The sequence below is a fragment of the Triticum aestivum genome, chromosome 6A (genome assembly GCF_018294505.1).
Source record: "Triticum aestivum cultivar Chinese Spring chromosome 6A, IWGSC CS RefSeq v2.1, whole genome shotgun sequence".
NCBI lineage: Eukaryota > Viridiplantae > Streptophyta > Magnoliopsida > Poales > Poaceae > Triticum > Triticum aestivum.
In genome coordinates this window covers 499,771,397-499,793,562 of record NC_057809.1, presented here as the reverse complement: position 1 = coordinate 499,793,562, position 22,166 = coordinate 499,771,397, and the positions used below count along the sequence as shown (strand labels likewise).

At 48.3% G+C, this 22,166-nt stretch overlaps 2 protein-coding genes across 3 annotated transcripts; both read left to right on the top strand.

Annotated features, from left to right (window-relative positions):
- Positions 1-892: 892 nt before the first annotated feature.
- Positions 893-5,581, top strand: LOC123128113 (syntaxin-22). The gene is made up of 7 exons (XM_044548037.1): positions 893-1,381; positions 1,577-1,670; positions 1,793-1,929; positions 3,746-3,820; positions 4,791-4,948; positions 5,022-5,122; positions 5,203-5,581. The coding sequence occupies exons 1-7, from the start codon at positions 1,212-1,214 to the stop codon at positions 5,266-5,268; spliced, it is 801 nt and encodes a 266-aa protein (XP_044403972.1). The 5' UTR covers positions 893-1,211; the 3' UTR covers positions 5,269-5,581.
- Positions 5,582-12,498: 6,917 nt separating this feature from the next.
- Positions 12,499-18,428, top strand: LOC123128112 (rop guanine nucleotide exchange factor 14). Of its 2 annotated transcripts, XM_044548035.1 has the most exons (9): positions 12,499-12,690; positions 12,804-12,862; positions 13,995-14,114; positions 16,099-16,512; positions 16,595-16,749; positions 16,843-16,917; positions 17,114-17,389; positions 17,490-17,837; positions 17,931-18,428. In XM_044548035.1, the coding sequence occupies exons 3-9, from the start codon at positions 14,039-14,041 to the stop codon at positions 18,216-18,218; spliced, it is 1,632 nt and encodes a 543-aa protein (XP_044403970.1). In that variant the 5' UTR covers positions 12,499-12,690; positions 12,804-12,862; positions 13,995-14,038; the 3' UTR covers positions 18,219-18,428. The 2 variants fall into 2 exon arrangements, with proteins under 2 accessions (XP_044403970.1, XP_044403971.1); XM_044548036.1 differs by lacking the exons at positions 12,499-12,690; positions 12,804-12,862 and adding an exon at positions 12,939-13,888.
- The last annotated feature ends 3,738 nt before the right edge of the window (positions 18,429-22,166 follow it).

Here is a 22,166-nt window from a genome sequence, read left to right as displayed (position 1 = left end):
TGCTCTTACATGATTTTACTTGTTGTTCTGAGGACCCTAAACACTTTTCCTACCAATGTATTGTAAGTTTAATAGTAATGAAATCTCGACTTCTTATGTTAATGGTATTTATAACTATTATGATGTCAAACAAATTGAAGATTTTTTTGCCTTTAAGGGTGCCTATGAAATTGAGTCTTTGCTTTGCTTAAAAAGTGTGGTGGTACCCTTTACAAATCTGAAAATTTTCCATACTTAAATATTATTCTCAAAACTATACTTCTAATGTTTATATTAAAGAATTTATTGAGAGATGCATGCTGTTCTGGAAGAGATTAATATTTTGCAAACTCCTATGGAAAAAGAAATTGCTGAAACTACGAGCTCATTAAATGAAAAGATGAGGGGGAGAATGAAGAATAAAAGGAGAAAAAGTGGATTGATCACCCGTGCGCATATTCTAAGAAGAATAAATCTTTATCCCATACATTATTTAATTTTTCTTTATGCTTACCCAAGGATGAATGCTTTGATCCCTTGAATTCGTTTGAAATATCTTTTTTGATGAACTTGACGTTTGCTATGTTTATGTCATGACGATATGAATGATGCTTATGAAGATAAATTTGCTACAAAATCTAATGGGCTGGTTTCATCATAAAGAACCTGCCATTTCAGATTGGCTAGTCGTGATAGAGATTTTTTCTATAGCCCTCCGTTGCCAAACAATATTAAAGAGGTACTCCCTCTATAAATCAATATAAGATCTTTTAGACCTTAGACGGTGACGATAATTCGTTATCGTGTTTCGGCGCTCCGGCCGACCTGCTCGTCCTCGGGGCCCCGGCTGGACCCATGCCGGTGCGGTGCGACCGCGACCGGGGGGTGCGGTGCGGTCGATGCCAAGCGCTCCTCCCAAATTCCGGGCGTGGATCGAGCCCGCGACGCCTGTTCCAGTTCGTGGCACCTCGTGCTGCCCCATCACCCCCACTCCCATCAATCAATTTGATCGCAACAACAGCCAATCCATCCCATGGAATAATAAAGAAACTGGCGCACCTCACTGCGTGGCCGGTGGCGACCGACGGCGACCCCTGCTGCCCTTACCGTACCCCGCTACGCTCCGGCGAGTCCGGCCGACCGCCCCCGCCACCTTTCGCCGCACGGCGTGACCGAGTGGACGGGCCCGACGGCGGGCATCGGCCGGCGCGCGAGGGCGGGAGGGATCGGCGATGAGCTTCGCGGATCTGGAGTCCGGGGCGCTGCAGGCGCCCCGGAGGGGGAGGGGCGCCGACGCCACGCGCGCGCTCGTCTTCCAGATCACCACCGCGGTGTCCTCCTACCGCCGCCTCCTCAACTCGCTCGGCACGCCCAAGGACACGCCCGCCCTCCGTGATCAGCTGTCTGTCCTCGACCCCCTCTCCTCTCGCTCGCGTAATTTCATCGTGCGCTAGTTATTTGGAACAATTTTGCCCATTTCAAGTTAGGAGCACATAGTTTGTGCTCTAACTGGTACTAGGATCGAGGGGGCTAATGCCTTCACGGCATGCTGGTGTCACTTTCTGAATTACTGTGCGCCTCAACGATTTCCTCGCAGGCAGAAGACTAGTCATAAAGTCCTGCAATTGGCGAAGGATGCGAAGGAGAAGCTGACGAGTGCTGCTGAAGCAGACAAGAGCACTGGAACTAGTGTCAGTAATATTTCACCACCTTTCTACGATTATATTCCCTTCTTTTAGATCAAGATTCAGTACTTCTGCCTGGATGAGGCCCTTTAAACAAATAAGCTAATGAATTTGGGTGTCACCTGCAGGCAGACAAGCGGGTAGCTGACATGAAGCTTGCCAAAGATTTTGCTGCGACGATGGAGGAATTCAGGAAACTTCAGAATCTTGCAATTCAGAGGGAGATGGCATATAAGCCGGTTGTTCCCCAGGGTGCTCAGCCAAGGTAATAATACTTGTCCACTCTAATATCAATTCATCCAGAAGTTTTATCTCATGTGTTTCATTACACATGAATAGCTACATTTATATGTTAAAAGGAGTTGCACAGTTCAGGGCCGTACCTGAGAGCCCGGTGAAAAGTTTTATTTTCATATCATACCACTAATAATTGTTCTAAGAGCTACAACTGTCAAATATAAAATTTTGGAATCATTACCTACAAATTTATATTTTCTTTATTTTTACTCTTATAAAGATCTGAGTTGGTGGCAGTGTACTGTATTCACGTCTTAAATTAATTCGAATTACCACAGCTGTCATCCATTCTATGGAGGACTATTGGTTGATTCAACTGATGTATGTTTTGAGATAATTTTTTACATTTTACACATACTCAGCCACTCTGGGACTATGGTGGCACAAGTGTTTAAACAACTGATAATATATAACAAAAAGTAACTTCAATAGCAACACACGAGCATTAAGCGAGTAGCATAAATGCGTCACCATTTTATCATTACAGGGCATACCCAGTGCTGAAAGCTCCCACACAAGGTGGGGTCTGGGGAAGGGAATTTCTAGACAGCCTTACCCTTTAATTCTGCAAGGAGTCTGGTTCGAACCCAGGGCTTCCAGGCCACAAGTGGAGAGACTCTACCACTGTGCCAGGCCTGCCCCTCCATCATTATATCATTCCTCTTCAGTTATACTCTTAAACTTCATTTTCAAGTGCTATAATAGCCAATCCACTAAGTATATCTTGTGTCGTTGTAGAACATAAGTATGTACTCAAAATTTTAAGTTTAGATATGTTTTGGAGAAATTATAGCACTTGAAAAGACCCAAAGTGGTCGGTCCCTTGCCTGGATCCTGCGCAAGCGGGATCTGCGTGCACCGGGCTGCCCTTTTAAATTATGAAGAAAATATTAGTCAAAAGGTGTACTACTACGAAGAAAATTGAAGTTGTAGTTAATTTCACATGGATGCTGCTTGCTACACATGTGATTGAAAGAGGAAGAGCATGGTGCGCTGCAATTAGAAGAGAAATGTGCAGCTGAGATTGGACGAGATGAAAATGGAGAGGCTTGCATGCGGTGTTCAGATACACAGTAGTAAAACTCATGTATTTATTGCATAATCCTTCAATTCATGACTAATCTCATAATTATTTTTAATAAGTATAGAACGTATAAACAAATTGGGGGCCCTAGATATTTGGGGGCTCTGTGCAGGGGCACATCTCGCACAGGCTCCCTTTACTGATCTGGCACAGTGGACATATTAGTGGGGTGCATCTAATTCTAACCAGTCGCTAGTAGTATTGTCCTACTTTGTCCCGTTATTGGAGAAATGGGGAAGGCTAAATTTGGAATAATTGGATCATTTGGATGATGTTTTGTATGTGAATCATTCTGACCATACCATACCGCTCTAGAAAACTATAACTTGATTGTGGCAATTTTCATGGCAAATCATTCCCGATACTGACAACCCCTAGCAGGGATACTGTCTGGCTTGTATTGACATTTTTTCTCTCTGACTGATGGATTTTGTTTGGCATGCATAATCAAGCATTTATTATTGTTCATTCTTGATTTCGGGATTTAAGTAGAGCAACTCTTCTCCCTTTTGGTATATGCAGAAAATGCTCGTTTAACTAATAGTATAAGATAGTATTTTCCTGTTCTCTGTAATTACCCCACTTTTTACTTGCAAATTTGACGATGGCTTCTGCTGGTGATGCTGTTTTGTTGGAAACATAAGCTCTTTATTGTGCAGATTTGACTAGTTTAATATCCCTTACTGTTGTTGTGATACAGCTATACTATGAATGATGGAAGATCTGATTTTGATAAAATGCCTGAACAGCGCGCATTGCTTGCAGAACCAAACAGGTCAGTGTTCTAGTTGTCCTTTTTTTTGTTATTGCTTCAAGTTCGTGGCAGGGTATTTGCTGTCAGTGGCCTAGCTTTATTTGCTTACCACTATCTGTTCACTTCTCACATGAAAAACATTCAACTATTGTAGTTGCATCCTTTTTATACTTGATCATGGCTGTGATAGAATAGGCACTATGAACTTCTGAAAGATTGTGTAAAAGACTGCTGATACCCTGCAGTATTTAGTTTGTCTTGTAGACAGTACATTGCTTCATGAGTTTTACCGTCTCTTGATCCGATTATATGTTTTAACAGGTCTCATGCCTAAATTGTAGACCCCCCCCCCTCCCTAGAGGTAGAATATGCTGCTCATGCACTATTTTGACCGGGTCCAAATTGTGTTGTGCAGTGTGGTAACTAATCGTGAGTTTGTACAAGTTGATTGCCATATGAATTGAAGCTTTGCTGCATTGACAATTGAGTTACCTACTCCAAAGGGTCAAAGCAATCCCTTTTGTTTATTTATTTATTTACAAAATCTCCCCAAGTAGGATTCAAACCTACACCAGTAAATTAACATCAGCGGATCGCTCTACCACTGAACTACCAAGGGACAATGAGGTATTCGAGTCCTAGAGTTCAGCCTCCTCTGTCAACCCATGAACAATATGTGTCCAAAGCTTCTTTCTTAACTCAGAATTTCTTCAGTCCTAAATTGTTGGGCTTTGCTCGATTCCTCATTACATAGGGAAGCTCATAGGGGCTCTATGTCACATAACCTTTTTAGACTGGCAAGTCCTGTTTGTTGAAACACATGGTGTTAAAATATGGCATGCAAGATTCTTAATTAAAATCCTAATATGTGTTTTTTGAGCCAAAAGATCAATATTGTATGCAAGAATCAGCAGAATCCATTTCTCTCTACCCGCAAAAAAAGGAATCCATTCCTCTCACATTTTTTCGGATGTGCCATGCTACTCTGCAGGTTAGAGGTGTTGCAATTGGATAATGAAATTGTTTTCAATGAGGCTATCATCGAGGAAAGGGACCAGGCGATTCAAGACATCCAACAGCAGATTGGTGAAGTACATGAAGCATTTAAGGATCTTGCTACGCTCGTGCATGCGCAAGGAGGCGTAATAGGCACGTTTTACATTACATTCTGCGCACTCCTGTTCCTTGACTTACTAGCTAACGCCGACATCTTTGGTAACAGAGGAAGTCGACAGCAACATTGAAAACTCTGCAGCCGCGACCAGTGAAGCGAAGAAAGAACTCGGCAAAGCGTCCAAGACTCAGAAGTCAAATTCATCCTTGGTACGTTAGACTCGTACAAATTACTGCATTGTCACTGTTCTAGCTATTTTCTTTACCCTACCCATTCATTTCATGTGCAGCTTTGCCTGCTTATGGTGATCTTTGGGGTGGTTTTGCTTATCGTGATAATAGTTTTGGCATCTTGAGACACGAATGCTTAGAAGCCTATTGGTGCACCCTGAGGAGCCATATTACGTGCAAGATTAATCCTCGCTGTGCGCCGAAGACTGTCGCTAACTGAAGTGTACATTTTCTTTTTCTCCCCTCTTTTCTCCTTGTGGTTTGTGAGTGCGTATTCTTATGTGGCGTGAGTCCTTTTTTTCCCACGGCTTGCCCTGAGTGAACAGTAATTCTCTTTTTCTCCTACAAAGGTTTGTTTGCTGCTTTGCTTGAGTCAGAAACTTGACATTCTGTAAGCATTTCTACTGAATAAAGCGAACAGAGATTATTCATTCTCAACCTTGCTATTTTTGTCTTGAAACACTTGATTGGAACGTGTTCGTCCTAAGCAACAAACAAGCGACAAGTCCTGGTGTCTGAAAAGGAAAGCCCACAAGTCTTTAGACCAGCTGCCGCAAGAGCAAACTAGAGGCCTCCTAATCGTGTCAGCTTTGTCGGTTGCAATTATAGAAAGCCATGTCATCGACAGTCCATCTCTTAGCTAGATTATTATCCGTAGTTGATTTTTGCTTATAAAACACAACCAAAGGAATACATAATTTTTTTGAGGAGTCAAAATCTTCCTAATCAATTCTTGGGGTGAGACCACATGTCCAAAGATTATGGCATTATAGAAGGACTTAACAGAATAACAGCCAGAAGGCTCCAATAGCCAGACTGGGCAATCTCTATAAGAAGGAAGAGTCACAGTTTCTAACAAGCAAAGCAATTTTTGCTAATCTCAGAAAAGCTTCACATCTACACATCTCCTGAAAAGAACTTCAGGTTGGTCCATCCCAGACCTGGGATACTGAACAATCCTGTTGATTACATATATATAAACAAATTGTAATTGCTATCTGAGCTCAGGCTCATCTACACCCGATGAACAGTGATAAAAAAGAAAATTCAAAAGAATCCGATTTTCTTTTTTTGGCATCCAAGATGCTCGGATGCGGGCAAATTTTCATGGTGTTTGGACATCTGAGGAGCTCTAGCAAAACAAAAAAAAAAGTTTCTAAACAGTGCATTTTTTTCAAAGTTTCTTTGAGTGGCAAGTTTTGTTTTTTCGTCACGACCTCCTCAAATGTCCAAACACCACGAACATTTGCACGCGCATTGCACACCCGAATATCTTGGACGTTGAAAATTTTCAGAATTATTTTTTCTTTTTTGCTACTCTTCATGGGCAAGAGTAGCTCAGATTGAATCGCCCTGTCTGTTTTCAAGGAACAATCCCCTGACCAAATATCATCGCAGAAGCTAATATTAAGTCCATTTCCTACTCTCCATCTGTAAAAAGTTGTAGAAGCAGTTATGGTGCAAGTTATCCCTCCCGAAAACGGGAACCGATGCCAGTTTTAGACAAAATCAAATTAGGTCTAGAAGTTACATAATTGAAACCTAGACTCTTTTTGCCAATTTTTATCACTACCAGAGAAATACCTCCTACTTCTTTTGGCATCCAAGATGCTCGGGTGCAGGCAAATTTTCATGGTGTTTGGACATCCGAGGAGCTCTAGCAAAACAAAAAAAAAAGTTTCTAAACGGTGTTTTTTTTTTTTCAAAGTTTCTTTAAGTGACAAGTTTTGTTTTTTCATCATGACCTCAAAATGTCCAAACACAATGAACATTCGCACACGCATTGCACACCCGAATATCTTGGATGTTGAAAATTTGCAGATTATTTTTATTTTTGCTACTCTTCATGGGCAAGAGCAGCTCCACTGAATCGCCCTATCTGTTTCCAAGGAACAAATCCTCTAACCAAATATCACCCCAGAAGCTAATATTAACTCCATTTCCTAGTCTCTATCTGTTAAAAGTTGTAGAAGCAGTTATGGTGCAAGTTATCCCTTTCCGAAAACGGGAACCAATGCCAGTTTTAGACAAAATCAAATTAGGTCTAGAAGTTACATATTTAAAACCTAGACTTGTTTTTGCCAATTTTTATCACCACCGGAGAAATACCTCCTACTCCATGAAGTCAACAGAGCAATATTGAAATCCCTAAACAAAATTGCCAGTTTTAGACGAAAGCAAATTAGGTCTAGAAATTCCATATTTGAAATGAAGAACGTTTTCCCAATTTTTACCACCAGAGAAATACCTCTTACTCCATGAAGCCCACAGACCCATATTGAGAGATGGTTACTCATCCACCGAGAAATGTTCTTAATGATCCTATCAATGATAGGTTGGATAGCTTCTCTTCTTAACTTATTATAGTGCAAAAGCATTTACTTTTAAAAAATAGTCAAAAGCACATCTAAGCATACCAATCTTGCACCAAAACACTTGAGCAAAATAATGGTGCTTTGTTTTTGACATGGTGCTCTGTTGCTCACATATGTTTTATTTTTTTCTAAGTTGTATTGTTTCCATACTTGATTAATAACAGCATCTACAACCGGACCTCTCAAACCCACCTCATACGCCCGGGCGGGCCGTCTGGCCACTTGCCCTGTCACGATTTTTTGACCCAGACGGGCGTCTCGAATGCCCGGGCTGACCGACACCCCTCATATTTAACCCAAATATGAGACGGATATGAGGGCGCCCGAACACGCCCGCCGACCCCGCTGCAGGTCGTAGTGGTCCCACCTGCAGCGACCGAAGCTTCTCCATCTCTCATTGGTGCAACCAAATTTTAGTCCCACATCGCCGGCCGAGGCGGATGCCGCCCAACTTAAATAGCTACACCAGCGGATGGCGGCAAGCTTGGTTGTTGTTGTGTAGGTCTATCAATTCTGGCATGTGTGATCGAGATATATTTGACACTAGATTGTATTTCATTGACTGATGATTGTTCATCGAGTGTCAAGTTTGTCTCGATCATATATGTTGATACCTCTACTACAATGACACTAGATTTTTATTTTGTTTTGATGCATGGACATGATTCAAAAAAAGACAAGCCGGCACCAATGTTCCCTATGCGAAAGGTATAGACCCTGACTATAATAAATCTTCTATGTGATAAACATAGAAGATTCATAGTAAGAGTCCATATCCTTAACAAAGGATGCAATGTTGTCAGAAGCTTATCCCTTTTGGGCGACCCGGATATTTAAGTTGGTCAACTAGCTCTCAGTCGGCAAGGTGGGACCAATATGGATGTGAAAATATTAAGTATGAGCAATTTTCGGTGCCGAGCCGGCCCAAGGCGAACAAAATGATTGACGTGGATGGCCCTGCATCTAATAGATGTTTTGAGATTAGGATACATGGTTGTAGATTGTAAAATTTAAGACACGCCCGGTCAGTGTCCGCAGGCGTGTCCGGACACGTCTACGGGCATTTGAGAGTCTAAATTTGCAACCTCCGACTGTGGATGCTCTAAGTCAGCTCGTTGAGAAAAGGACTAGTACCCGATTACACCGAACTTAAAAAAAGGACAGAAACCCCGCCGGGAGCTCACCACCGAAGAACAAGGCAGCCGTTGGTTTCATCTGAACCGTGCCGGGGATTCAAGCAAGCCAAAGGAGCGGCGTTGCTTCGCCGTCGTCTCGTCCCCGTTTGACCTCCCCGGGCCAGTCGTCCCCATCGGCGAAAAACTCGTCCCATTTCTAGGTCTCTCGACCGGCACCGGCGTGCTAGACACAAGGTGGTCGGCCGCGAATTCGAGGACCGTACAGTGATCGGCGGGTCGTTAATCTGCATTCTTCCTGATCGCTCGCTCGCTCGCTCGTGTCCTCGAAACCGCCATGCGCTATGCCGATGAACGGGCCGAAATGGGATGAGACCCACTTCCGATCGGTTGCTATATGCTTGATCTTCATGATGATGCAACCTAGAGCGTACGTGCGTGAGGGTCGGCGTCTGCCCGTGCCGTGCCAGAAAAGGAGAGGCAAAAAAATAACCTTGGGAACGCCACAGGCCTACCCGCACCATGCACCCAAACATCGGAGGTGATGTGTGCGCTGACGCGTCGCTCTCCATTCTGCTGGACAGCAGCAGCAGCAGCAGCAGCAGCTTGGACCGCACAGCGGCTCGAGCGTGCGCGCTGCACGGCCTACTACACTCATGCGGCGTTGCTTGCCTTGCCCTCTCGTCTAAGGCACTTGGCACGTGACCGATCGACCGTGCGTCATCGATGATACTCAGCATTGCGCGCTAGCTGGTCGTTCACTCGTTAGGTCAACTTCACCGCGCGACCCTATCCTGTTCGGATCTGTTCGTTTGGGGGTAAAACGGACGAATAGCGCGGCCCAACGCACGGCCCCAAACGGATAAATGTCCGGATTCCGTCCGTTTTTGACCCATTCCTGCTACAAACTTGCGTCGGGTTTGTGGTGAAACAGACATCGCGCGGACGGGCTCGCCGCACGCCCTTGTCCCCCCGTGGCCCGCCTGTCGGAAACACTACCAGTCCTTTCGCTTCCAACGCCTCCACCCCCTCTCCCCGTCCAACCCCATCGCCGGCACCGTCATTATTCTCTGGCCGCCTCCTCACTTCGCACTCCCTGGCCGTCTCGACATGGCCGTCACCACGTCAGCGCTTTCGCCGTAGTTTTGGCCGTCAATTGGAGGAGATTTGTCCGTCACCGTCGTAGCCGGTGGCAGAGGGGATACAACCGCCGGCGACGTACCACGGCTGTTTCCGACGAGTGCTCCAGAGCGGCCAGTAGCCGGCTGCCAACCACCCCTGCTGCATCGAGGTGATCATCGCGGCCTCTTTGGTTGAACAGTTTGTCCAATTCCATTGTGAGCTGTGTGATTGGCACAGTCATTTGGATCTTTAAAATGACTTGGTTAAGCATGTGTGGAGTCACATTGGCAAATCAATAAATGTATTGGTTTATTCAAGACAATTTCGATTTGGTTGTAAAACTATTTTATTTAGAGACAATTCCGATTGGGTTATAAAATTATTTTTATTTTCAGACGATTAATATTTGAACGTGCAAACTTGTTTTGATATGAATATATGGACATTTTTAACCGTGTCAGACAGGATGGGGCCGAAGGATGCGGCCGCGTGCTGGGCGCACGGCACCCGCATCTCAGAACAGGTCCGGACACGACCTCATCTCTCTACCCAAACGGACCGAATCCGGGCAAAGGGGGCATCCGTTTGGGGTCGTGCGGTGGAGTTGGCCTCCTCGCTGATATGGTATGGTATAGTATCCTTCCCCCTCTTTCGGTCGCCGAATCGCTGATTCACCATGGTATGCATAGCTTGCGTGCAGCGGGAAACGGGGCCGCATTTGAGCGGTGCGTCCGCTTGTGCACGATCACTCATGTGCCCTGTCCTGTCCAGTCCTGTATGGTGTGCTGGCCTTTGGTTGATCTGAAGCGTACGTTTTGGACGGGTTCAAATGCATGCATGATGCCCGGGTTGACATTCTACTCCTGCAAGCAATCTACAACCTTTTACAGACAATAGTTTTTGAGACATGTGACTCTTGCTGGAAAGAAACAAGTAGCAACCTATTGCCTATCATTTGGGTTCACCCGGACGCGGCGGGGATCGAGTTCTTCTAAACTTGTGGTGGGGTATTTGGCCGGTGCACATATTACAGCCCCTGAGTTAGTTTTCATCGATGCACCGCACACACGCGACACGCCACACGCTTTCTATCCACCCAACCATGGTTGATGCCGGCGGGAGGGACCGGCGCTCCGGCCCGGTAGGAGTTCGCGTGCGCACACGGAGACGAACTTTCCAACGACCCACCACTAGCAGTCTAGCAGCACGTACAATACAGACGGTGCCGTATTATACCGTCACTGTGCGTGTGCGTTCGTGTCCGTAGCCCCGGGCCCGAGAAGCAACATGCGCCCGTTGTCGCGTGGCGCGCCTGGGAAAGGAAACCGACCGAAAGAGTGCGACTATGCGGGGCGAGTGGGCCGGGGACCAAAAACCTTGCACGCATTCCTGCCTGCCCCGTCCGCCGAACGAACGCTTTGTCCGTAGCCCCCTTCCATTCTTCTTCCGGGCTCACGTTCATCAATGGCCTTTGGTTTCACTTCAGCACGTACTACGTACGTCCAGGATCCGGTATACCCATCGGGCCAGCCAGGATGCCAAGTAGCAGTACGTGCGGGAACGTGTGTAGTGGCATGGCTGGCCAGTGGCCGCACGTGACGCAAGAGGACAAGGCGGTACGTGTAGGAACGTCAAACGTATCCGTCAGGCCTCGGATACCCCTGGTCTACAGGAAGAGTATGGTCGCGAATCTCTCCGTCCATCCGGCATCCAACGGCTCTGAGTGACCATCTGCGCGCGCGCAGAGTTAAAGTAAAGTTGACCGGGAAGTGTGAAAGTGTAGAAGCGTGCCTGGGCTGAAGTGATCGGTCGGTGAGGGGGAGGAGGAAGAAAAGGGCAAGCGGTTCGAGTAAATGGAGGCCGAGACAGGTGACAAATGAGGTGTCAGGGATATGGTAGGGAGGTAGGAGAAGGGAGGAAGCAAACGATTCCGCCCGCTGCCGCTGCAGCGAGCGGCATTGGATCCCGCCCGCGTGCCGCCGTCGTCATGGGTAGGTAGGCGGCGTCGCTGCCACACCACACTGACAAGAAAGTTTTTTTCCCCTTCGTGATTACCAGAAAGATACCGAAAAGAAATCCTCTTTTTTGGGTTCAGGATCTCAACCAAAGGCCAGCCCGTGGTGGAGCGAGCTGCCGGCTGCGAGAGGTTAACGAGCAAGCGAGCGAGCGAAGCAGACGAGACGAGCAGGATGAGGCGCTGATTAGCGCGGGTGGGCTCCGTTGGTTAGCGGTACGGAGCAGATCCCAGGGGGAGGCCGGCCGTTGATGGTGCGGTTGCGGGGGTGGTACGTAGTATATTTGATCCGGCGGCACCTGCACGCTCACATGGGACAAAATTACTGTTCTGACCCTTAAGGCAAACTAAATCCCGATTTGACCTCGTTCCGAAAAAAATTTCGTTTCTGACCTTTTCTGGTGACGCCAAGGTCCCTGGCGTCTGGGGACCCCGGCGTCTGCTTCGTAACCCAGACGCCAGGGACCAGGCGGGCAGGCGGGCAGTGCGGGCCAGGGGCCAGACGCCAGGGACCCCGGCGTCTGCTTCGTAACCCAGACGCCAGGGACCTTGGCGTCACCAGAAAAGGTCAGAAACGAAATTTTTTTCGGAACGAGGTCAAATCGGGACTTAGTTTGCCTTAAGGGTCAGAACAGTAATTTTGTCCGCTCACATGCTCGGCATCCTGGTTTCGCTCCGCTTTCTGTTCTTTTCTCCCTTCCTGCCGCATTCATTATCTATCGCAACATAGTCAGACAGAGCAGAGTAGCACCACTGCCACTACCACTACCAGCAGCCCCCCTTCACACACACAGGGACACACACGCCTCCCTCCTCCCCTGCCTCCTCCTTCTTCGCTGCCCTGCCTCCTCCGCCTCTTCACGCTCGAGGCCTGCCCCCTGCCTCCCTCCGTTCGGACCGCTGGTAAGCTCATGCCCAGTCAGGCAGCTAGTATTTCCATTTGTTGTTCGTGGTTTCCTTCTTGATTGAGGTTCTCTTCATCGCCTCATACTCGCCCCTCGTTTCCTTGGCCGCAGATCCATGCCGGAGCGCTCCGGCCGCTGACTTCTCGGCTCCAGACGCCGCCGCCGCAAAGGTACCGCCGCTCCCCTCCCCTCTACATTTCGCAATAACTTCGTCCCTAGAAATGCTGGCGCGATTCGAGCTGGAACCCTCCCCGTCGAACCCCATTCCTGCTCTGCTCGTCCCATCTCCATCGCCATGAAAAAAGCTGTCACCACCGCACGGTAGCAGTGAGGCGAGCCGCGCCCTTCCCTAGTTCTCGGGAGAGGCCGTGGTCAGGTCGTCATCGCCCCGCTGCGGCACCAGCGCCGGGGAGGAGGAAAAGCCGCGAGCCAACAAACCTCGGGGCCTTTTCAGTTTTCACCCCGTCTCTTTTCACCTCGCCCCCACATCTTTTTTGCTCAGGTCATCGCTTTCCGCCTCACAGCACAGTCGTCGTCCCGCACTAAAAGCTAGCATAGCATAGCGAAGCTCACAACAGAAAGCCTACTGCGGTGCCCATGTCCTCGTGAGCCCTGCTTCTTTCCCGACCCCCTCCCACCCACCGGCCCAGTTCAAAATTCAAAGTTCAAAGTCCCAACGCCTCCGCACCGCCTGCACGGCCGCCAGTGCCTCGACCGGCGAGCCCCCCTCCCCCCTGACGCGTCACCACCAGCCAGCCGTAGCACCGCCCTCCCTCCGTTTCCGTTGCGCCCATAAATCACCCGTCCGGACAGCAAAGACGCACAACGGATTTATCACCATCAGTCGACGCCTCCGATTATTAGTAACAAGTAAATGCGCAATATCGCGCCGTCAATGCATCCCATAGCCGCGCATCCTCGCTAGATTTGCTCCTCCTCCTCCATTAGCAATTCTTTATTTTTCGCTTTTGCCTTTGCGCTGCCGATGCGTCAATCATTACCCTGCATCTGAAAAGGCGCGATTTTTCGTTCGTTCCTTCGTTCGTGGCCGTGGGCGAGGGAGGTGGCGCGTCGCGGTAAACAAATTAAAGGGAGGGGTGAGGGGATTGAAATCTTCGGCCGTGCAGGCAGACGGGAGCCCGTCTCCATCTCTTGCCGTTCGCCGGTCGCCTCGCCTCGCCTCCGATCGCCGCCGCGTACGGCTCCCCGTGTTTATTGCGGCAGCGCATTTACTAGTTGTTTTGAGATTGGTTTTCATTCGTCCTGACGCTGCTGCCCGTTGCGATGTCTCCTGGGTTTCAGGTTGGGCTCCCGCTGATCGTGCTTGCCGGGGAGGAGGAAGGAAGATGAGGATGAAGACGCTGGCCTGCTGCCGGCGGCGGCCGCAGGACTTCAGCGTCGACATGGACCAAGAGCCGGAAAGTAAGCATAACAAGACAGACCCCTGTCCCCTCCCCCCTCTTCCTTCCTGGTAGTGACATTTTTGGTCTAGATTTTTGATCTGTTCATGTGGTGTTCATTAAGGCAGTTTATGTTCGTATCTTCGTTACCATTTTATATCCTCAAGTGCACGAGTTGGTAGTGGTACTAGTAGCTGTTAGCTGATGGATGCCCGTGTCTGCAAACCCCGGGCGTCCTGCCGTGCTGCATCGGGAGGTCCCAAATCTGGCCCGAAATTAGGACCTTTTATCTGCAACCCTTTCACCTGCTCTCCAAATCAAAGCCGCCGGGCCTGGTAGAGACGATCAGCATAACTCCGGGTGGTACTGTCATTCGGAACGGAGAGGCCACGGCCTGCGCCAGCCCCCACTGTTCACCGCGTACCCCTGCGCGCGGGCTTCCTAGTCAGAGGCTGGCGATGCTGCCACACTCTGCTGTGCGACGTGGGAAGTAAATGGGGATCACCGGCCACGAAAGAGAGAGACACGGCAACTGGATAATCGCCGACTTCCCCTGGCAACACAGCACCGGCACTACGATTACAGTATGGTTGCCATTAATCGCCGACTTTTGCCTCTGCCTACCCATCAACGGCTCGCTTCGAACCCGTGAAGATCTCTTTTCTCCGGCTACTTTTTGGCTCCTTTCTGGTGCCATCCGTTCCGCGTCCGTTTGTATATTTCTGTAGCTTCCCGTAGAGTTGTTTATACAGTAGAGAGGGGAGTGGAGTGGAGCGGAGCGGGGTGTGGGCCCGGCCGCTCCCAGCAACGCCAAGTGCGGCGTCCATTGACTTTGGGGGCAAAAGGGCTAACGTGGTAGCACGCTGCTGCTTTTGAGACGAGACGCAGGGCAGGTAGAAACAGGGCCTACGACTTGGCTGGTACTGGTACCACTACGCGTAACGGCAGGATAACCTGTCTACGAGCATGTGGGGCGAGCGTATGCCTGCAGAATGTGTGTGTGTGCACCTCGTGAGAATCTTTCTGCCACGGTTTGCGCGGCGTAGGTCACTGGATGGAGTGCCGATAATTAGTTTCTGTGTGGAAATGCGGGCTACAAACAATGAGTTTTTGCATGATGTTCTTTCTGTATTTTATTTATTTGATCTTTGAATAAGGACGTTGCTGCTTTCTCAGGATTTCTATTGTAAAATTGTAACTTTTATAGACGATGGCTGTTTTATGGGGTGTGGAGATTCGCTTGGTTGTTTTGCGTTGAGTGGAGCTTTTTTGTAAGCCGTTTCTGTGATGATACTATAGCTAATAGGTAGTTTGGACTTTAGATTAAGCTAAGTCTGGGTCACAACTATGTAGTCTATACCGTCGTACAGAGATGCACACGATTCTTTTGCAGATGCACTTTCAAAGTTCTCCCTGAGATGGATTGTTATAATCTCATCAGAAAAGCATGTGGGATAGCCTACTTATAACGTCGTTCTAAGTTTGTCCATGAATGGTCAGCACCTGACTGTAGAATGCGTAGTTGGCTTTACTGCTGTACTCATTCCTTGGTTAACCAGGGGTTCTCTTTAAATCACCTGGAACATCAACAGCTAACTTGCGTTATCGTTCTAATGAAGCGCTCATATGCACTTTTGTAAGCTTAGTGGACGAAAGAGTCCCAGACGCTGCAATGCCTACTTTAATTATCGTTCCTCCTATCTAATTAACAATGGACGTACATTGGTCAATTCATAGTTACTCCTGTGTTTGTTCTTGGTAAACCACGATGAGCTGCAAAGCTTACTTAAAATATTCCCAATAAGGTGCATATGTATGCTTGCATAAGTTCAGTGGTCCAAAGAATCCAATAGCAGTTGTATATCCTATTTTAATCCGTTCTTTGCGATATCCTATGCTCAGGTGCTATTGCGCCGTGGCATCTGACTAAGCATTTTCAGTGCATATGTCTCTGTAATATATTTTTTCAGTTGTGCATATAAATTGAAAAATATCCACTGATGCAGAGGTGACGACATACAATGGCCTCGAGAGCTGCATTTTCAATAGTTCCTCATATGATGAGGATAGTGGCGTTAGTGCAACAACAGGGGCGGATGGCTGTGTCACCGCTGATTCCCTTGAAGATGAAGCTTCAAGTTGCTCCTCCAGCAAAGATGTTGATGGCTCTTCCTTCTCTTCCCAATGCCTTCCATTGAGCAAGCAGGAGGAGCATTCACTTTATGAGTTGGATACGCTCGATGCTATCCATCTACTCCCTGTCAAAGGGAAGAACCCAATCACATATACGTTGAGTGCTGCTGATATCGAAATCATGAAGGAGAAGTTTGCAAAGCTACTGCTTGGTGATGACGTTTCTGGAGGTGCCAGAGGAGTTTGCGCTGCTCTGGCCTTGTCCAATGGCATAACCAATCTCTCAGGTATACTGAACTTCACAAGCTACCCAATTTAGTATTCCTTCTATACCGTCATCATCACTAAAATGAGCGTTCGCCATGACAGCCACTATTTTTGGAGAGCTGTGGAAGTTGGAACCATTGTGTGAGGAAAAAAAGATCAGGTGGCGGAAGGAAATGGACTGGTTGCTTTCTCCTACGACCTACATGGTCGAGCTGGTACCCACAAAGCAAAATGGAGCAGATGGGTGCATGTTTGAGGTAATGGCTAATGAGCAACTGAATTAAGTGTTCTCTGTTTGCATGAAGTTTATCTGAGATGTAAAAACTTTTTTATTTGGTTGCTTCATGCAGATTATGACCCCGAAGGCCCGTTCAGACGTTCATGTGAACCTTCCTGCTCTACAGAAGCTTGATTCCATGCTAATTGTATGTTGCCACTATGTTTTCATCTCTCTTAAAATTATCTTTGATAGAGAGCACTATATGGATATGCAGATCTAACACAATTTTCATCTCTATCAAAAAACATCGATCTGTCCATAACAAATATTGCATATTCCGCAAATTATGCGTGTTTGCGACAGTTTGGATTTACCAATGGCATATGCAACCAAACATGCAGGAAGTTCTGGACTCAATGGTGGACACGGAGTATTGGTACGTGGAGAGTGGCAGCCGATCAGGTGGCCAGGGCAAAAATAATGGTGAAAGACAGACCAAAAAGTGGTGGCTTCCATCCCCTTGTGTCCCTGAACAAGGGCTATCTCAGTTTCAGCGAAAAAGGATTGTGTTTCAGGCTAAACTTGTTCATCAAATCCTCAAAGCTGCCAAGTCTATCAACGAACAAGTCCTGCTTCAGATCCCTATTCCCATGGCTGTTATGGACGCCCTTCCAAAGGCAAGTACACAAATCATATTTACTCGCATTTTACTTGCATTTTTTACCGAGTTGTATAATAGATTGCATGATCATAATGAATACTTGATTGGACTTGCAGTCTGGCAGATCTAGCTTGGGGGAAGACCTGTACCATGCCATAACCACGGACTATATTCCCATCGAAGAAATCTTTGTTTCTCTGAGTCTGAAAACCGAGCATAGCGTGCTGGAGACCATGAACCGGTTAGAAGGTGCACTGTTTGCATGGAACCAAAGGATCTCAGAGGAGAGAAGCAGGAGGTCCCCTGCACGGCATTCGTGGAAGTTCATGAAGGACAGCTCGTCGGAGCTGGAGAAGATGTCGGCGTGCATCGAAAGGGTCGAGACCCTCATCCAGCTCTTGAAGTCCAGATTCCCCAACCTGCCTCCGACGTTCATCGACGTTGTGAAGGTCCAGTATAACGAGGTAATAATAAGTTTGTCATGGCACAACATGCCGGTGGGTTAAAGCGATGCTTGCTTGTGCATTTTTCTGAGAAGAACTCCTTGGATGGTGCAGGACGTGGGGCACGCCATCGTGGAGGCCTACTCGAGGGTTCTTGTGGGGGTGGCGTTCAGCATACTGTCTCGGGTGGCGGAGATCATGCTGGAGGACGACCTGGTGAAGAAGCCCAACACGCCCATGGCCTCCCTCAAGTTCGACCTCTCCTCCGACGTGTACCTGGCGGGCATCACGGAGACGCCGCCCGGCCACATCCGGCGGTCCCTCATGGACCAGATCAGCATGGTCGACGGCCGCTTCGACGCCGTCGTCAAGAAGAGAGGGGCCAAGCAGCTCATGTGGTGATGTGAATGGGCGAGGCGGTGTTGTACAGGGTGATGGCTGCGTGCCGGCTGCGTACACAAGTTGCATCTTACCTTACTACTACTAATGGTGCATTTGTAATTTGTATGTAACAGCAGCATTGGCCGAGTCTTGCTGAATGCTGAATGCTGATGGCAACCCAGATGATGCTGCTGCTTTTGCAACGGAGAGAAACCTGTTGTGTCTTGGTCAGGTTCGTGTGCCTGGTTGGTTGTAGATTTGTACCTGACGATGCCTGCCTATGTGACGATGATGGGACGTAGGTCGTATGCGTGCGTGTGTACAAGATCGGCCTTGCTTGACGGGTTCACGACGACGGACGCGTCTCCGGTTTGTGGGATTAGACGTGTGGGTGTGGCCGGTGTCCGGGCGGAATGGAACGTGTCAAACCTGAAGCCAGGCTTGGAGTTGGAGTTTTCAGGCAGACTGATCCTACCGCCGCGCCGTGATCTGAAGCTTCAAGCGAGAGATTTGCCGTGCCGTGGTGACCGCGTAATTCTCTCATGAGCACGTGGTTAATCGAAGCCGACGGTGTTCAACCGTGCAACCGAAACTACGGTGCCGTTGCACGTCGCGTGCCCGTATATTTGACTGAAGAGTGGGGTGAGCGTGTGATGGGAGAACGCGAGTATTCCACGACGAAACGCTCTTTTGGGCCGTGACAAAGCTGACTGGCTACTGATGACTCGCTGAGAGCCTCCACGTGCCGCAGTGGTGGAGCCTCGGTCCACCTGCTGTGACAGACGCCCGAGACGTGGGGGACCCGAGCCCATGACGGCTGCGCGCGCACTCGTCCGTCGGCTCCAGAATTATGATCGAAAAGTTGTGACATGCAGATTTCTTCGTCCGGCGGCATGTGCCTGTGACTACGCGGCTGGCTAATGATCCGTTCCCACGACTGATGATATTGTCGTGAATCATTTTTTTTGCGGGAAGATATGTCGTGAATCATGATTGGCTTATGTACTCGCTGCTTGTTTTATCAGGTCTATCCGACGGGACGACCCAAACGGACGGCACTTTTATCCGTCTTTTGTCCGTTTGGATCTGACAGACGGACACAAACGTTCGCTATCGTGTTTGGATCGACGCGAGCGACCAACGCTGGCCCGACCGATTTCTATCGATGCGAAAAATAAAAGAAATGATTATAAGCATTTTAAAAACAAAACAAGTATTAATCTCTATTTCTAATGGAGGAATTGGTGAATAGTCTTCACGGTTTATTTTTGCTGGTTTTTTTTCATTGCTTTTTTTGTCTCTCCTCCCACCACCCCCTCCCACCCTGGTCCATCGGTTTATTTTTCTCTCCATTCTTTATTACAACCAGAACTTTCCTAACGTATAACAAATCACGGATCTAACTTTTTTAAATTATGCAAATCAATCGATTCCTTTTATTGACTCAATTTGTCTTAGGAAACAAATAACAAATTTTCAGGAAATAAATAATATATTTTAATCTAACTTTCCTAACTTATCTAAATCAAATTTGTTTTAGGAAACAAATAACAGACACGTCACAAACTTTTCTCCCAATAAATAGTTTCTTAACATTTGCAAACTTTTTAAATCAGACACGTCACAAACGGGCAGGTACTGATATCACGTTACCAAACAATAAAACCCCATTTGCATAGAAATCAGTTCAAAATCCTAACTTACCTAAATTTTTACCTTTCCTTGATAACAACTAATATTTTCTATGTTTCTCACCTATAGAAGAAAATCACCCCTCCATCGATATTAGCATTTTTTTTGGAATGAGATCTTCAGGTTATGATTTTTTTGCGATTCTTTCCAATTGTGACCTCTTCTTCCGCTCCGGCTCCTTCTCGCATAAACATCTCCACCACCCCAGACCTCCTGCCTCTCCACACCTTCTCCGCCACCTCCTCCTTGTACTCCATTGACAATCCCTCCGCCATGTTTGTCCATGGCGGTGTCGAGGACATGGCGCAACAGCGTACCAGCGGTAGAGTATCGCATAGCAGCAGGAAGCAGCATGCAGCAGGCGAGGCAAGCGGCCGGCGTGGCTGAGGGGGTGGCCGACAGAAGATGGCCGTGACAGGAGGGGGCGCGAGGCAGAGGCGCGGCTGCGGGGCGAGCGAAGGGATAGGCGGCAGCAGACGGGGCGAGCGCAGCTAGCGAGAGTGTGGCGTGTGGCTAGGGTGTGCGTCACGCGGGTCACAGTGGTGCGGTGGCTGCGGTGAGCGCGACGACAGTGGCGGGCGCGATCGACGCGGTGTGGCACAGGCGTCCATATATACTTTAAGGGCGTTGAGGTCATTATAGGAGTATTTAGATTGATCAAGTTTCTATTTGCTCCTTCTTCATGTAAGGATTTCTCAAAATTGTCGATGAGTATTTAAATGATGAAGTTTCTATTTGGTATCACTTCCTGTGAGGGTATCCCAAAATTACCAGATCTAATATTATTTTAGCATGGCCTTTGGTAGTTCATGTGCACGTATTTTAGTGTATGACCCAATCTCATATTTTCTTCAAATTTATAGTGAAATGATGTTTCAATCAAGGTTGTTTCATATTGAGCTACCTTGCGAAAAATATGCATAATGATTGTCTGTGTTTCTGATGAGCTGGAGCAGATGCACGATTGTACATGTACCGAATAAATCATGATGCAGGACCGCTTGTGGTTGTTTTTAGGGCACATAGTGTTAGCGTGGGGACCTTTTCGTATGTTCTATACTAAGAATTTTTCATCTTATGCTTTGTACTAAGTTGGTTTTATAACTTGTGTGCTTATTTCACTAATGCATGCAGGAGTATCAAACAGTGATGATGTGTTCTGTATACGATTTTGTTTGCTCCAATTCTATATATTCTCACGAGTAGATGAGGTGTAAGCATATGCAATGTAGTTCTTTTTTTTACATATGGTGATTGATTTCTTCTTTGGTAACCCAACTAACGGATGGTAATCAATCTTCAAATACCAAAACCAATGTCACTTGATATGTATGAATATATTAAATGTAATATTAACATAACTGATATTGAACTCTTAAAGTTAATGTGGCCCCGTTGCAACGCACGGGCGTTCTTCTAGTTAAACATAAAAGACGGCCACGAAGGCTGGCAATAGTCCACGTTACATTAATTAAACATAAAAAACTAAAAACTAGACGATGGCGCACTGCCCCAGGCGTCCTCATCCTCGTCGTTGTCGGCGTCTGCATCGGGGCCGGTGAGGTCGATCAGCGTCGGCGCAGGGCCGACCCAGGGGAACGCTGTGTTCCAGAGGGCGGCGATGTTGGGCTGTGCTGCCGCGGGCTGCGCCGCCGCTGCCTGGGCCTGGTGCGCCTCCTCCTCGGCCTCGCGCTTGAGCAGCTGAAGGCGCTCGCCCTCCCGGCACTCCTCGGCCAGCCGAACGCTGCGCTAGTGGTTGAGGTAGGCCGACTCCTGTTCCTCCGTCGCCCCGAGCCAGATCGGCGGAGAGCTGACCCACTCGCGCACTACTCCGGTCCACGAGTGGCGCTCGAGGGGGCCCGGCTCCTTCGGCTCGGCTTTGAGCGGGGACGACGGGGTCACTGGCGGCACGACACAGTCACCCACCACGGAGAAGGCCATGGCCTCTGCCATGGCAGCTTGGAATGCCGCCTCCTCCGCCTCCCTCCACCACTCCTCCTCCTCGCTCTCCTTAATGGCCGCCTGGTAGGCGGCCTTGGCCTCCTGGTCCTCGTCGCGGATGACGAGCGGGACCGGCGGCAGGCTGCGGTCGACACCGCGGACGCCGCGTCGCCTCGCCTCCTCATGCTCGAAGGCAAACCAACAAGCCTAGTTCGGTGAGTTGAATGCGTAGTCCGGGTCGGCGCGCTGCTCCGGCGTAAGCAACGCCCACCGGCGCCGCACCTCCTCCGCATGGGTCCTCGCCGACCGCGGCGCGGCCGGCACCGGGGTCCTCTC